At 40.0% G+C, this 12,840-nt stretch overlaps 1 protein-coding gene across 1 annotated transcript in view; it reads left to right on the top strand.

Moving 5' to 3' along the window:
* Nucleotides 1-2,292, top strand: part of TBX19 (T-box transcription factor 19) — a 35,701-nt gene extending 33,409 nt beyond the window's left edge. Inside the window, exon 8 of the mRNA XM_072638186.1 lies at nt 2,055-2,292. Within this exon, the coding sequence (XP_072494287.1) occupies nt 2,055-2,292 (238 nt within the window). The remainder of the gene's footprint in view (nt 1-2,054) is intronic.
* The last annotated feature ends 10,548 nt before the right edge of the window (nt 2,293-12,840 follow it).

The raw sequence follows: 12,840 nt of genomic DNA, 5'->3' as shown, positions 1-12,840 counted from the left end.
TGGGGTCACTATTGCATTCTGCTTTATTCTGAGTCAGGGCTTTAAGCAGGAGCATGGGGAGAAACTCAAGTCTGAGATCTTTCTCTTCAAGTCAATCCAAGGCTTACAGTTCTCTGAGGTGCCAGATGGAGATTGACTGAGAAAGATTAGTTGGTTAAAAGTGGAAGGGGAATTACAAATTTGGCAACCTGCTGGTCCAGACTCTGTCCTTTTCTGCATTTTCAATAAGCCAACTTCTTTACCCTTGCCTCCTCCATGGATGTGCCCAAAGAAAGCAGTGTCTAATGAGAGACCCTCACAACACAGGCATTATGTGTGATTGGGAGGACCCATGATGAACTACTAACCAAGCAAAAGTACATTTCATCCCAACTTCCCTGAAGTCACCAGGGACTCACTCAATTCATCCACTCACTCATCCACTCAATAGTCTTTTATTAAATGGCTGGTGAAGTGACGAACACAGCTACAAGTAGGAATTTTGAAATTCAAGGCAAGCACAAGAAATTGCATCAAGAGTAAGAAAGAACAGGAAGTGATCATATTGCTCAGAGAAGAGGGAAGGAAGGCCAGTGAAAATGAAGTAAGCATGGCCAATAATTTCTCCCCATAGGGATCAATTATGTGAATTGAGATTGGTAGATTTACTAAAAGAAGGTTAGGAGTATATGGTGGGATTTGGTTTGGGGGATAAGGACTAAAGGAGAAGAAACTGGATTAGGTGATGGGAGGAAATGAGATAAAGAACAAGGATGAATTTCTCTGGAGGGAAGGATTATGAGGCACTAGGATGGGCAATGAAAGGAAGTTAATTTTTTCCCCCTAGATATTAAGAGAAGTTTCAACTTGCTTGAGATAATATATAAGCTAGGAGAGCAAAAGGATGAGTTAGATCACCTCTGGAGTTTCTTTCCAGTCTTAGGACTTAATAAAAAAAACTTTTCTGGGCTGGGATATTATAAAGCATGTTAATGTTCCTGATACAACACCTATAAACCAATCAACCAATTAACAAATATTTATTAAGCACTTACTATGCACCAGGTACTGTGTTAGATGCTGAGGATACGAAGGAAAAAATGAAATAGTCCAAGCCCTCCAGGAGCTTATATGCTATTAGAGGAGAAACACTAATGTAAAAGTATGCACAAAGTAAAAAAAAAGTAATTTTTTCAGGGAGGGCCTCACATCTGCAAGGGATCAGGAAAGTAGGGGTGGGAAGGAAATCCTAGTGAAGTCTTGAAGGAAACCCAATACTGAAAGAGCTAGCAGTCTATAGACAAAGAAAAGCAAAGCAAAAGAAAATATGTTCACAACATGATGCCCATAAATTCTGGGAATGGCTATGGGGCTCATCAGTGCCATAACTCTGAAAGGTGTGGCTACAGTGAATATTTAGTGGAGCCATTGGTTGGAGGTTATCTTTAGTCTTATCTTCATTATAGCTCTAGAAATAAGAAGACGAAGCAAGATGTCCAGCTCCATGACAGTGGTCATGGCAGGAGAGGCCAAATCTACCATGGGAAGCAGTCAAGGCAATTTGGTATATCCTCCATGGAATATACTTAAACATAAATTCAGCTACATAGGTAAAATGAGTCAGTCATCTCTTTCATGCAGTAGAAGGATGCTTATCACAAGGCATTGGTAGGCTTCTTAGAACCATAGGATATTTAGAGCTGTATTTTAGGTCTCATGTAGTTCAACCCCCTCATTTTGAAGATGAGGGAATTAAAGTTGGGAGGAGTTAAGAGACTTGATCAAGTTTAACATGGCCAATCAATGGCAGAGCCAGTTCCATGACCCAAGTCTCCTGACTCCCAGTCCAGTGCTCTTTCCACTGGACCATGCTACCCCTTTTGGCTTTTCTAAAGACAAAGCAAATCTATGACAGAACTAAAGCTAGAGATAGAAGCCAAGGCTCTCTATTCCTAGCCTGGTGCCTTCCATCATACTGCTTGTGTTTCTCCTATGCTTTTGGCAGCCTTGTTGCCCTCATCTTTCATTAGTGTGCCTTTGACACTTAATCTTCATGGTGCTGTTTTCCTCTACAGTCACTACCCTTGCCTATGGACCATCAGTAACAGTGCTGGGAGCTCCGCTGACCCAGGTCCACCTGTACATACCAGCTCTTCAGGCACATTTCTCCTAGGCAGTGCAGCTCTGTCCTCACCCTCTTCCTTGACTCCCATCCAAGTATCCACTTGTGCCAGCATGGATACCATGGGAGAGTCCTCCCTCTCCAACATTGCTGTGTCCACATGGACAGCTGTAACATCCCATTCCTTCTGATGGGGGGAGGGGGAAGCTTTTTCTCTTCTCCTCATTGGACAATCCAATAAGATCTGAAAATTAAGACCATTTGAAAAAGACCAGTTGAAACCATATGTGTTGGATCCAGATGGATTAGACTTTGCAGGTCTTTTTTTTAAAGGAGACAAATTATCTTCCTGAGGGGAGAAGGAAGAATTAGTACTACTAGTGTTGGGATGCATTGGAGGAACCCAAATTAGTATAACATTTTTTTTTGAGTTGGGTTATGTGTTAAAATGTTAGAATGAGTTTAGACTTCCCTTCTCTGTGCTCAGATAGGGGAGACTAAACTTCAAATATCTTTTGAAGACAAAGCAGATCTTTGTATATGGAGGGTTGTGGGGGTGCCACTAGATATTATTGTCAGTAATTATTAGATTTTTTGGCCAACCTTTTCAAGAGTCAAGAGGAATAATTATAAAGAACTGTAGTTCTGAAACTGTGAGGAAAGACACGTTTTAGGTGTAGCCTAGTTGTCCACATTTCAGTTTTTCTCAGATCCGCTCCATCAGTTAAGATAATACTGATTGTATACCACTTTCTTTTTGCTTTATTTACTCTGTGGGAGGCTAGGTGGTACAGTGGATGGAGTGATTGGCCTGGAGTCAGGAGTTCAAATTTTGTTTGAGTTCATCCTCCTGAGTTCAAGTCTAGCCTCAGACACTTAATGGCTGCGGGACCCTGGGCAAGTCACTTTACCTTGTTTGCCTCAGTTTCTCTATCTGTAGAAAGAAATGACAAACCACTCCAGTATCTTTGCCAAGAAAAGCCCCAATGGGACCATGGAGACTCAGACATGACTGAACTACAAATTTTCTCTGTGACTTGTTTATTCATTCACTTGATAAAATTTCTTTGAGTGCTTTGTGCACCTCGAATAAGTGAATGTCCATAGATAAACTATACTGGGGCCAATGGTGCTTACCTGAATTTGACTTTGAAGATGAAGCTCCCAAGAATGGTTATTATGAACTTACAGCTGGCAGTAGGAAATAAAAAACCTAATCATTTATCATTGACAGCAAGTGTTCCAGAAGGAGGATCAAGTCAGAATATCAAGTCAGAAAAGGCTAGCCATGAGGGGGAAGAGAGCTCTGTCACATGTATCCCTATGGGACCGTAAATTTTGGAACCTGAAATAATGTTGGCTATTGGGCCTAGATTTCTTATTTGAAGTACAACAAAATTTTGATGTCCCAGTCCATTGTAGCAACTTTGGGCACTTAAGATATTTTTAAAAAAATATTGATTCTTTTTTAAAAACCTTACTGTCCTTTCTCAGTGACTTCCCCACCTTTCTTGACACCAATAGAACTTCTCCCTGTAACAAAGAACTATATATCAGCGAAACGAATCCACACATTGGCCCTATTGGAAAATACTTCCTTGTGACTACCACCCCCTTCCTTGGAGTTAGGAGTAGTCAGTAATCTTAAAAATAAGAAGTCTTTGTGGGCATCTTTTAATGCACACAGAAGGGAGGTTAGTGCTCTTATCTGTGACACCTCAGATTATGATGTGGAAGGCAATGGAAGATGAATTTAAGTCAAAAGAGACAGATATTTGAGTCACCAGAGAAACAAAGCTGTGTGAGTTTCAGTTCCTGGAACTTGGGTACAATGATTTTTTGCCCACAACATGGGCAAGAATGGGGCCAATGATCTGCAAGAGACAGGATCATCTAGACCTGGCATAACCATGTTTCTCTAGGCTCTCAACATGCCTCCTACTTTGGTATAAGTCCACCTGGGTTCTGTCCTTATTCTACAATCACTTGGAGCACCCAAGTTGATCTGGAGGAGTGAAACTGAGGTATATCATTTCACATGATAGTTTCAACCTCCTCTCCCTCTGTATTCCTTACTAGCCCTTTGACTAAACTGATGAATTGGAAATTCATTTTTTTCTTCACCTTCACCCCAATTGCTGGACATATGAATATGAGTAAGAGCCACGCATGATGAAGGATCATAGATTCAGAGGAGGAAGGGATTTTAGAAGTCATTTGTCCAACTCCTTCATTTTATAGGTGAGGAAATGGAGGTTTAGAAAAGTTAATGACTTGCTCCAGGTCACACAAAATAAGATTGGATTTGAACTCAAGTCTCTTGATACCAAATCCAACGTTTTTTCTATTGTTTATACCAGCTGGTCCATACGTTGCACAAGAAGGCTGATTGCTTTTCTTTTTTATCCAGCACTTAGCATAGTAGCTGGCCCACAGGAAGCACTTAATAAACGTTTGTTGACTGACTGACTGACTTTTTGGCCTGGAAACCAGTTTTCAAACCATCTTTATCTAATAAAATTCATTGATAATTCATTTTATTTAGGATAATAAAAATTTATCTTAGAATCTTGGTCCTGCTAGGTTCCAAGAACTTCTTGGGGGGGATAAGGTCCCATGGCACAAAAGAAGATAGCAGGTATGCCACAGCAAACACATATTTATTGAAGAATTATTGGTGTCCAAAATATGACATGTCCCCTGTACAAATCTGTCCATAGTCCCTAGTCTTATATACACTTTCCTTATATAATCACATGCTAAAGAAAGTCAACCTGTGCCTTCATTAGTCACATGGTGTTGTACTTGCCCAGGTGCCTCAACGATAATAGGAGTTGCTGTGTTCTTCCCTTCCTCCTGAAATGGGAATCAATGGCCCTACCACATGTTCTCTAAGCATGGAAACACACAAGTCTTCTCCCTCACAAGTACTGAAAAATAAATACCTGAAAAGAAAACCCATAAACCCTTATGTCTGATGAAGTAGAGATATACCTAAGACTGGACAGCTGGGGCTTTTGCCAGGTGCTGCTGCTGGTGGAAATGTCCATGTGTCTCATGTTTCACAGCCCTTTCCCTCATAAAGGATGTGTGTGTGTGTGTGTGTGAGTGTGTGTGTGTGTGTGTGTGTGTGTGTGTGTTGGGGGAGGTGTTGAGGGGAGGTGGTCTCTTGGACAGGGAAATGAATTGGGGTCACTGATTAATGAAGGATGGGGGAAAGGATGGGTCACACTCTTTATTCCCACAGATGTACCTGTGATTGGACAATCCCAAGACCTGCAGATGTTCTTCCCTAGTCCTTGCTGTGCTGCAGACTAGCCTCTCTGAGGGATGGTTCATCTCCTTCTCTTTCAGCTGAATTGGCTCCCCAGGTTCTAGGATTCCTAGTGATAGTTTTGTGATGAATTACTAGTGCTGCATACACACCCAAGATATACCAATAGTAGCTAAACCTGTTCCCTCTATGTTCATGAGTAGGGCCAAAATACTCCATCCTTAATATGGTTGTGATCCATTTCAAGGGGACTAAAAAGAAGTTACTTTTCAATTCAGACTTTAGTTTGTGGACATTTGGGTCCTCTGATGGGGTAGCGATGCCTGAGAGTCCTGCTTGGATGCCTGGCAATTTATACTTTTTCTTATTTTTGAATTGTTTGTTAAGAACTTAACTAGTCTTGAAGTAATACCATTCTTTCAAGTTTTTGTTGTTTTTATTAAGCTGTATCACCCAGCTCTGGGTCCCTTGTAGAAACTTGTCCTGTTTTTTCATTTCAATTAAATTCCATTGAACATTTATTAAATGCCTACTCTATTTACAGCACTGTTTTTGAATGCTAATGCGTATCTGAATAGCTGAATACCCAGGCAATTTTTCTTTGGGATGCAGTGTGGGATGGTGGGAAGGACTATTAGATTTAGAGCTCAGGTACCTGGGCTGGATTCCCAGTTCTGCCACTTGCTAACTGTGTGGTTTTGAGCTCTCTCTTTTTTTTTAAATTTTATTTTATTTTTCATTTTTAACACAGTTCATATCACATAAAACAATTCCAGCTTTTCCCAGGTGATACTTCTTTTTAAAGCATTTACAATATAGACCACAAAATAATTTTTTTAAACATTAACCAACTGAGACACAAATAATATTTATGTATGCTAACTTCACAAGCCTTTGACCTAATTGTCTCCACAGTATTACTAAGAATTAAAGGACCCTAACTTATTGTTGTTGGTCTAAAGTCCTAAGCCTAATAGTTTAATTTTAGACTTAACCTCAGATGTTCCCCTACCAATAATCTATAATTTAATAGATCTGGTTTAAGCTTACAAACCTTTTGAGTATAGGAAATTGCCATTAAGAGTAGGGACATTGCAGTAGGAAACAATATCTCCCCAACTTCATGTCAATTCCAGGTAGGAGTAGACTGTCACCTTGCATTCAGTCAGGCTTAAAGTCTGCCTGGTGTCAGTAGGGAAATTGAGTCAGGAGAATCCTACCTAAGCCCAGGCTGAACAGATGCTCTCCCAACCTTCCTATGAGATCATCTTTTTCAGTTCATACCAGCATCTCACAGGCTTACTGGCATCATGGATTGGAGGCTCAGACCGCCTTTCTTGCTATCCATATCTGGAGTTAGATTCAGAAGAACAGCCACTTAGTAGTCCCATAGCACCTTAAAATAGTAAGTTCCAATAACCAGGTTTCAAATATGACTATAATTTCATTTTGGCTAAGGAACATCTTTTGAAGCAAGTCTTAAGTGGCTTACGTGCCTTTCTATACATGTTCTAGTTCCTGATTAAATAGTAATCATAAAATCAAATTTACCGTTAAAACCTTAACTTTTCCATCAATGCCAAATTTTACCCGAGGCCACCTGCCTCTAGGGAATTTAGACTAAAATTCTTTTCCCCAAACTAAAGATGTCTTTGATTTATTCTCAGTAATTAATTCAGTCAGTTGTTTTAATACTAATTGCTTTTATATCACTTTGTAGCATGTCCAATTTTTCTCCCCATCACTCCCCTCCCCCTGCTTCCTAATACCTTGCATTCTGATTCCTCCTTCCCTCAATGTACCCTCCCTTCTATCCCATCCCACCCCTCCCTTATTCCCATCTTCTCTCTTTTTTGTAGGGCAAGATAAATTTCTATACCCCATTCCCTGTATTTCTTATTTCCTGGTTGTATGCAATAAAAATTCTCAACATTCATTACTAATACTTTGAATTCCAACTTCTCTCCCTCCCTCCCTCCCTACCCATCCCCACGGAGAAGGCAAGCAATTCAATACAGACTAATTATATGTCATTTTGCAAAAGACTTCCATAATAATAATGTTGTGTAATACTAATTATATTGCCCTCTATCCTACTCTATCCCCCCTTATTTTTTATTCCCTCATTTGACCTTGTCCCTTCCCAAAAGTGTTTATTTCTACTTACTCCCTTCTTCCATTTGCCCTCCCTTCTATCATTCCCCTCACCCCACTTGTCACCTCCTCCCCTACTTTCCTGTGGTGTGATATAGATTTTTATATCAAATTTAGTGAGCATGTTATTCCCTCCTTCAGCCATATGTGGAGAGAGTATCTTCACTTTTCCCCTCTCCCCTTCTCCCTTTTCTCTTCCATTGAACAAGATTTTTCTTATCTCTTTTATGAGTTATAGCCTGCCCCATTTCATTTCTCCCTTTTTCCTACCAGTATTTTCCTCCCTTAGCCCTTAATTTATTTTATTTTATTTTTTGTGTGGATATCATCTCTTCTGATTCAACACAACCTGTACTCTCTGTCTATATATGTGTATGTGTGTGTTTGTGTATGTGTATGTACAATCCCTCCACCTACCCAAATACTGAGAAAAGATTCAAGAGTGGTAAATATTTTCTTTCCATGTAGGAATGTAAATGGTTCAGCTTTAGAAAGTCTTTTATGATTTCTATTTCCTGTTTACCTTTTCATGCTTCTCTTGAGTCGTGTATTGGAAAGTCAAATTTTATACACAGTTCTGGTCTTTTCCTCAATATGAATGCTTCATAGTCCTCTATATCTTTGAATGATCATTTATTCTCTTGAAGTATTATACTCAGTTTTGTTGGGTAGGTGATTCTTGGTTTTAATCCCAGTTCCTTTGACTTCTGGAATATCCTATTCCAAGCCCTTCAATCCCTTAATGCTGAAGCTGCCAGATCCTGTGTTATCCTGATTGTATTTCCACAATGCTCAAAATGTTTCTTTCTAGCTGCTTGCAGTATTTTCTCCTTGATCTGGGAACTCTGAAATTTGGCCACAATATTCCTAGGAGTTTCTCTGTTTGGGTCTCTTTCAGGAGGTGATTGGTGGATTCTTTCAATATTTGTTTTACCCTCTGGTTCTAGAATATCAGGGCAGTTTTCCTTGATAATTTCATGGAAGATAATGTCTAGGCTCTTTTTTGATCATGGCTTTCAGGTAGTCCCACAATTTTTAAATTGTCTCTCCTGGATCTATTTTCCAGGTCAGTTGTTTTTCCAATGAGATGTTTCACATTATCTTCTATTTTTTCAAACTTTTAATTTTGTTTTTTAACTGCTTGGTTTATTTCATAGTCATTCATTTCTCTGAACTCAATTCTCTCTTTCAATGAATTATTTTGTTCAGTGAGCTTTTGAACCATCTCCTCCATTTGGCTAATTCTGCTTTTTAAAGCCTCCTTCTCCTCATTGGTTTTTTTGGACTTCTTTTTCCAAGTGAGTTAGCCTCTTTTTAAAGGTGTTATTTTCCTCAGCATTTTTTTGGTTCTCCTTTAGCAAGCTGCTAACTCTCTTTTCAAGCTCTTCTGTTTCCTGAGCCCAATTTAAGTTCCCTTTGGAGGCCCTGGAGGCAGAGGCCTTGACTTCCTCTGACAGTATGCCTTGTTCTTCCTCATCTGAAAGGATGGAGGGAGACACCTGTTCCCCAAGAAAGTAACCTTCTATGGTCTTATTTTTTTTCCTCTTTTGGGCATTTTCCCAGACAGTTACTTGACTTGTGAGTTTCCTCTCCATAACCACCTCACCTCCAGTTCTGCCAAGCCAGCACTGGGGGCTGAGATTCAGATGAGCTGTTCCAATCCCCTAGGGGCTTTAGGTGGGGGCAGGGCCACTATTCAATATTAGATTAAGATCAGCTGCTCAGGAGGGGGCAGGGCTGCCACACAGGGCTCAGTTCCCTCAGGGGCTTTGAGATGAGGCCTTCAATATAGATGCAGGCTGCTGCCTGTCTTGTGAGCCCTGGTCTGTTGCTGTCTCCACTGCTGCAACCTGAGGAAGCCTGAGTTCTGGGGACACCCTATTCCTTTCTTGGTCAGCCAAAAAAACCCTCTCACTGACCTTTAGCACCTGTGGGTTGAGGGATCTGCGCTGCCACTGGAAATTCTGTCCCCGAAGCCTGCTCTGGTCCTGCTCCTCCTGGTGCTGTGCTGCCAAGGCTGGGCTGGGCTCTGCTCCGTGTCCAGTGTGATAGACCTTTCCCATCAGTCTTTCAGGTTGCTCTGGGTTAGAAATCCCCTTCACTCCATTGATCTGTGGCTTCTGTTGCTCTAGAATTTGTTGAGAGTCCTTCTTTACAGGTATTTTATGGTCTGTGAATTAAGAGCTAGTGTATGTGTGTCTTTCTACTCCACCATCTTGGCTCCGCCCTCTGGGCAAATCTCTTGACATGTAAAATAAAGGGAGTTAAAGTCTCAGGTTCCTTCTGGCTCTAACTCTACAATTTAATGATTTTCTTGAGTGCCTTGAGGCAGGAGGAGTGTTCCACCAATGTTCCTCAGTGTTACCATTAGAGACCATTAAGATCTTATTAGTGCCAAGTTCATACAAGGTAGACTTTTTATAAGAGCTATTCTGTTTATATAGGGGCTGCTTGGACTTCAGGATAGATTGTTTCCTTATATTGAAATGGTGGGCCCATCAAGTCATTATTATCATCAAACATTTATCAGAGCTCCAACTGTGGTGCATTTAAGGAAGTCATTGTGCTTAACAAATACAGTTAGTCCCTGACAGTCTAATTTTTACAGTCCCTCCAGCCTGGGAGGGACTGACTTTTTGGGCCCATGACACTTCACAAAAAAAATTCACAGCACAGCATTTTCTTACTTTTATTGATCACATCAGTTTGGTTTCATGCAAAACTTCAAAGTAAGCATTAGTCAAGGACACAGCAACTTTCATTGTTAAGATTAAAAAAATTCCTTATTTTATGATATGGGTCTAGACACCCTGCCTTTGGGACAGGTATCTCATTACATCCCATCCCATCCCTCCATCCTTTCCCATCCCTTCCCATACCATCCCTTCATATCCCTTTCCATCCCATCCCATCTTACCCCATTTTATCATATTCCATCCCATCCCATCCTTCACCATCCCAGTTCACTAATCATACCAAGCCTATGGATTATTTGAGCATATGGCTTTTCATTCAATACTTTAACAATTTTTATGTACAGACAAGATATGAACAGGATAAATTGGATATAATTATAAAGGGAAAGCACTAGTATTAAGAGAGATGGGCAAGGACTCCTTGAAAAAGATGGGATTTTGGCTGAGACTTGAAAGAAGTCAGTGAAGTCAGAGGCAGAGAGGAGGAAGGAGAGAATTCTAGGCATGGGGAATAGCCAGTGACACTGAGGGGAATTGGGAGACAGAGTCTTTTGTGAGGAAGAGCAAGGAGACATGTCACTGGATTATAAGGTTTGTGGAAGGGAGCAAGGTTTAAGAATATTAAAAAGGCAGGAAGGTACCAGATTGTGAAGGGATAGAGGTAAGGGGCTTGTCCAGGAGTACACAACCTGTATGCGTTAGCATATGAACTTGGGTCCTCTGGACTTTGAGTACTGTTCTCTAGTCTCTTCACCATACTTCCCCCCATCCAATTTAAAGAAAATGTATAGAATATGAAAGTAAGGGGAAATGATGGGAATGAACATCAAAGTGTGGTACAGTCTTAAAAGTGTAGGAACTAATGCCCCAAAGGAGCTGAGATTGGCAAAGAAAGCAGAGGGTTAATCAAAGGTGACTTTCTCTGGGGAGGGATTTTGTTGTTATTATATTGAGAAAAACAGGAGTCTCAAAGAAGGGATACCTCAAAGCTGAGGGTGGGTGGGATCTGCAGGTGGCTCACACTGTAGGCTGCCCCTCCTCTGGAATTAAACCTGATGCCTGCTCTTTCTTTGTATCCCTACTTGTGTCCTTTCAAGAAACCTCTATGTCCTTTACCAATAAACCTCAACCCTCCCCAGCCAGTCCCTTGAGTCTCCCTGCCTCTGATAGGAGAGGAAGGAAACCCACTAGATGCTCCTGAATATGAACCTCTCCCCCACCCCCATTATAAAATCCATGACACCTGGGTATGACTTTTGTCTCCAATCTTAGTAATTTTGTTGGCATAAAGAAGTCACTTAACTAACACCCCAGGCAACATTATGAACCCTGAAAGCTGCAGAACACTGGCCAATCTGCATTGGTAGAGGGTCTTTCATTATTAGAATCTACTTATAGTCATGAAATTACAGGTCCCTACCCCCCAAAACCCTGTAGTGTCTACTTTACAAGCTGTTTTTTTAACTTCAAGTGAGATAATGTCCCATCATAAATAAATTAGGGAAAGATAAAAAAGCTTACCTACCAAATCTATGGATAGAAGAAAGGTTTGTGACCACAGAGGACCACAGAGCACCACAGAAGATAAAACTAGATAATTTTGATCATATAAATTAAAAAGGTTTTTGCACAAACAAATCTAAGAAAACTAAGATTAAAAGGGAAGCAACAGGGAAAAAAATAAAGCTTTGCAATGATTTTCTGATAAAGGCCTTATCTCTAAGATATATAAAAAACTGATTAACTTTAGAAGAAAAAGAGACATTCCTGAACTGATAAATGGTTTAAAGATAGGGACAGACAGTTATCAAGGGGAGAAACCCAGGGTTCCAAATAACTACTAATTAGAGAAATACAAATTAAAACAGTTTTGAGATATCACCTCATACCCATCAGAGTATCAAAGATGACAAAAAAGAAAAAACATACATGTTGGAAGGACTATGGGAAAACAGGCATGTTGATATACTATTGGGGGATCTGTGGATGAGTTCAACCAGAGATGTACTGGTAAATGTTTAACCAAAAAAAGTTAAAAAAGAATGTAGATATAACATACTTTTGTGTTAAATCTACATTATTAACATGTTCTACATCACTTTCTTAGGTCTAGATGATCAGTAAAAGAATAAATCAGGTCTATTTGTAGTATATGCTAATTTCCAAGGTGTGAATACTCCCACTGAAAATTAAACACTTGACTCTCTTAGAGAGCTGGTTTGAGCTGGCTTCAGCACACCCCTGATGCAACCCTCCTAGAAAACAGTTTGCAATTATACACAAAAAATTATTAAATAATACCTACCTTTTTCTCCAGCTATATCACAGCTGTATATGAGAGTATAGAAAGAGTAAAACAACCTTTATGCACAAAATTACTAATAGCAGCTTTTTGTAGTGGCAACCTCCTCCCCACCCCTGCAAAATTTGGGCATGTCCAAAATGGGATATAATGAATGTGATAGAGAACTACTGGGTTGTAAGAAATAAGGAAATAGATGATTTCAAGAGACATGAGAAGACTTAGATGAATGGAGGGAGAGGGAGGTGAGCATTCCAGAAGAACAATTTATATTATAACATCAATATTATAAAAAACAATTTAAAAAACTTTT

This window comes from Notamacropus eugenii, chromosome 2, assembly GCF_028372415.1.
Source record: "Notamacropus eugenii isolate mMacEug1 chromosome 2, mMacEug1.pri_v2, whole genome shotgun sequence".
Classification (NCBI taxonomy): Eukaryota; Metazoa; Chordata; class Mammalia; order Diprotodontia; family Macropodidae; genus Notamacropus; species Notamacropus eugenii.
This window is presented reverse-complemented; position numbering and strand designations above follow the sequence as displayed.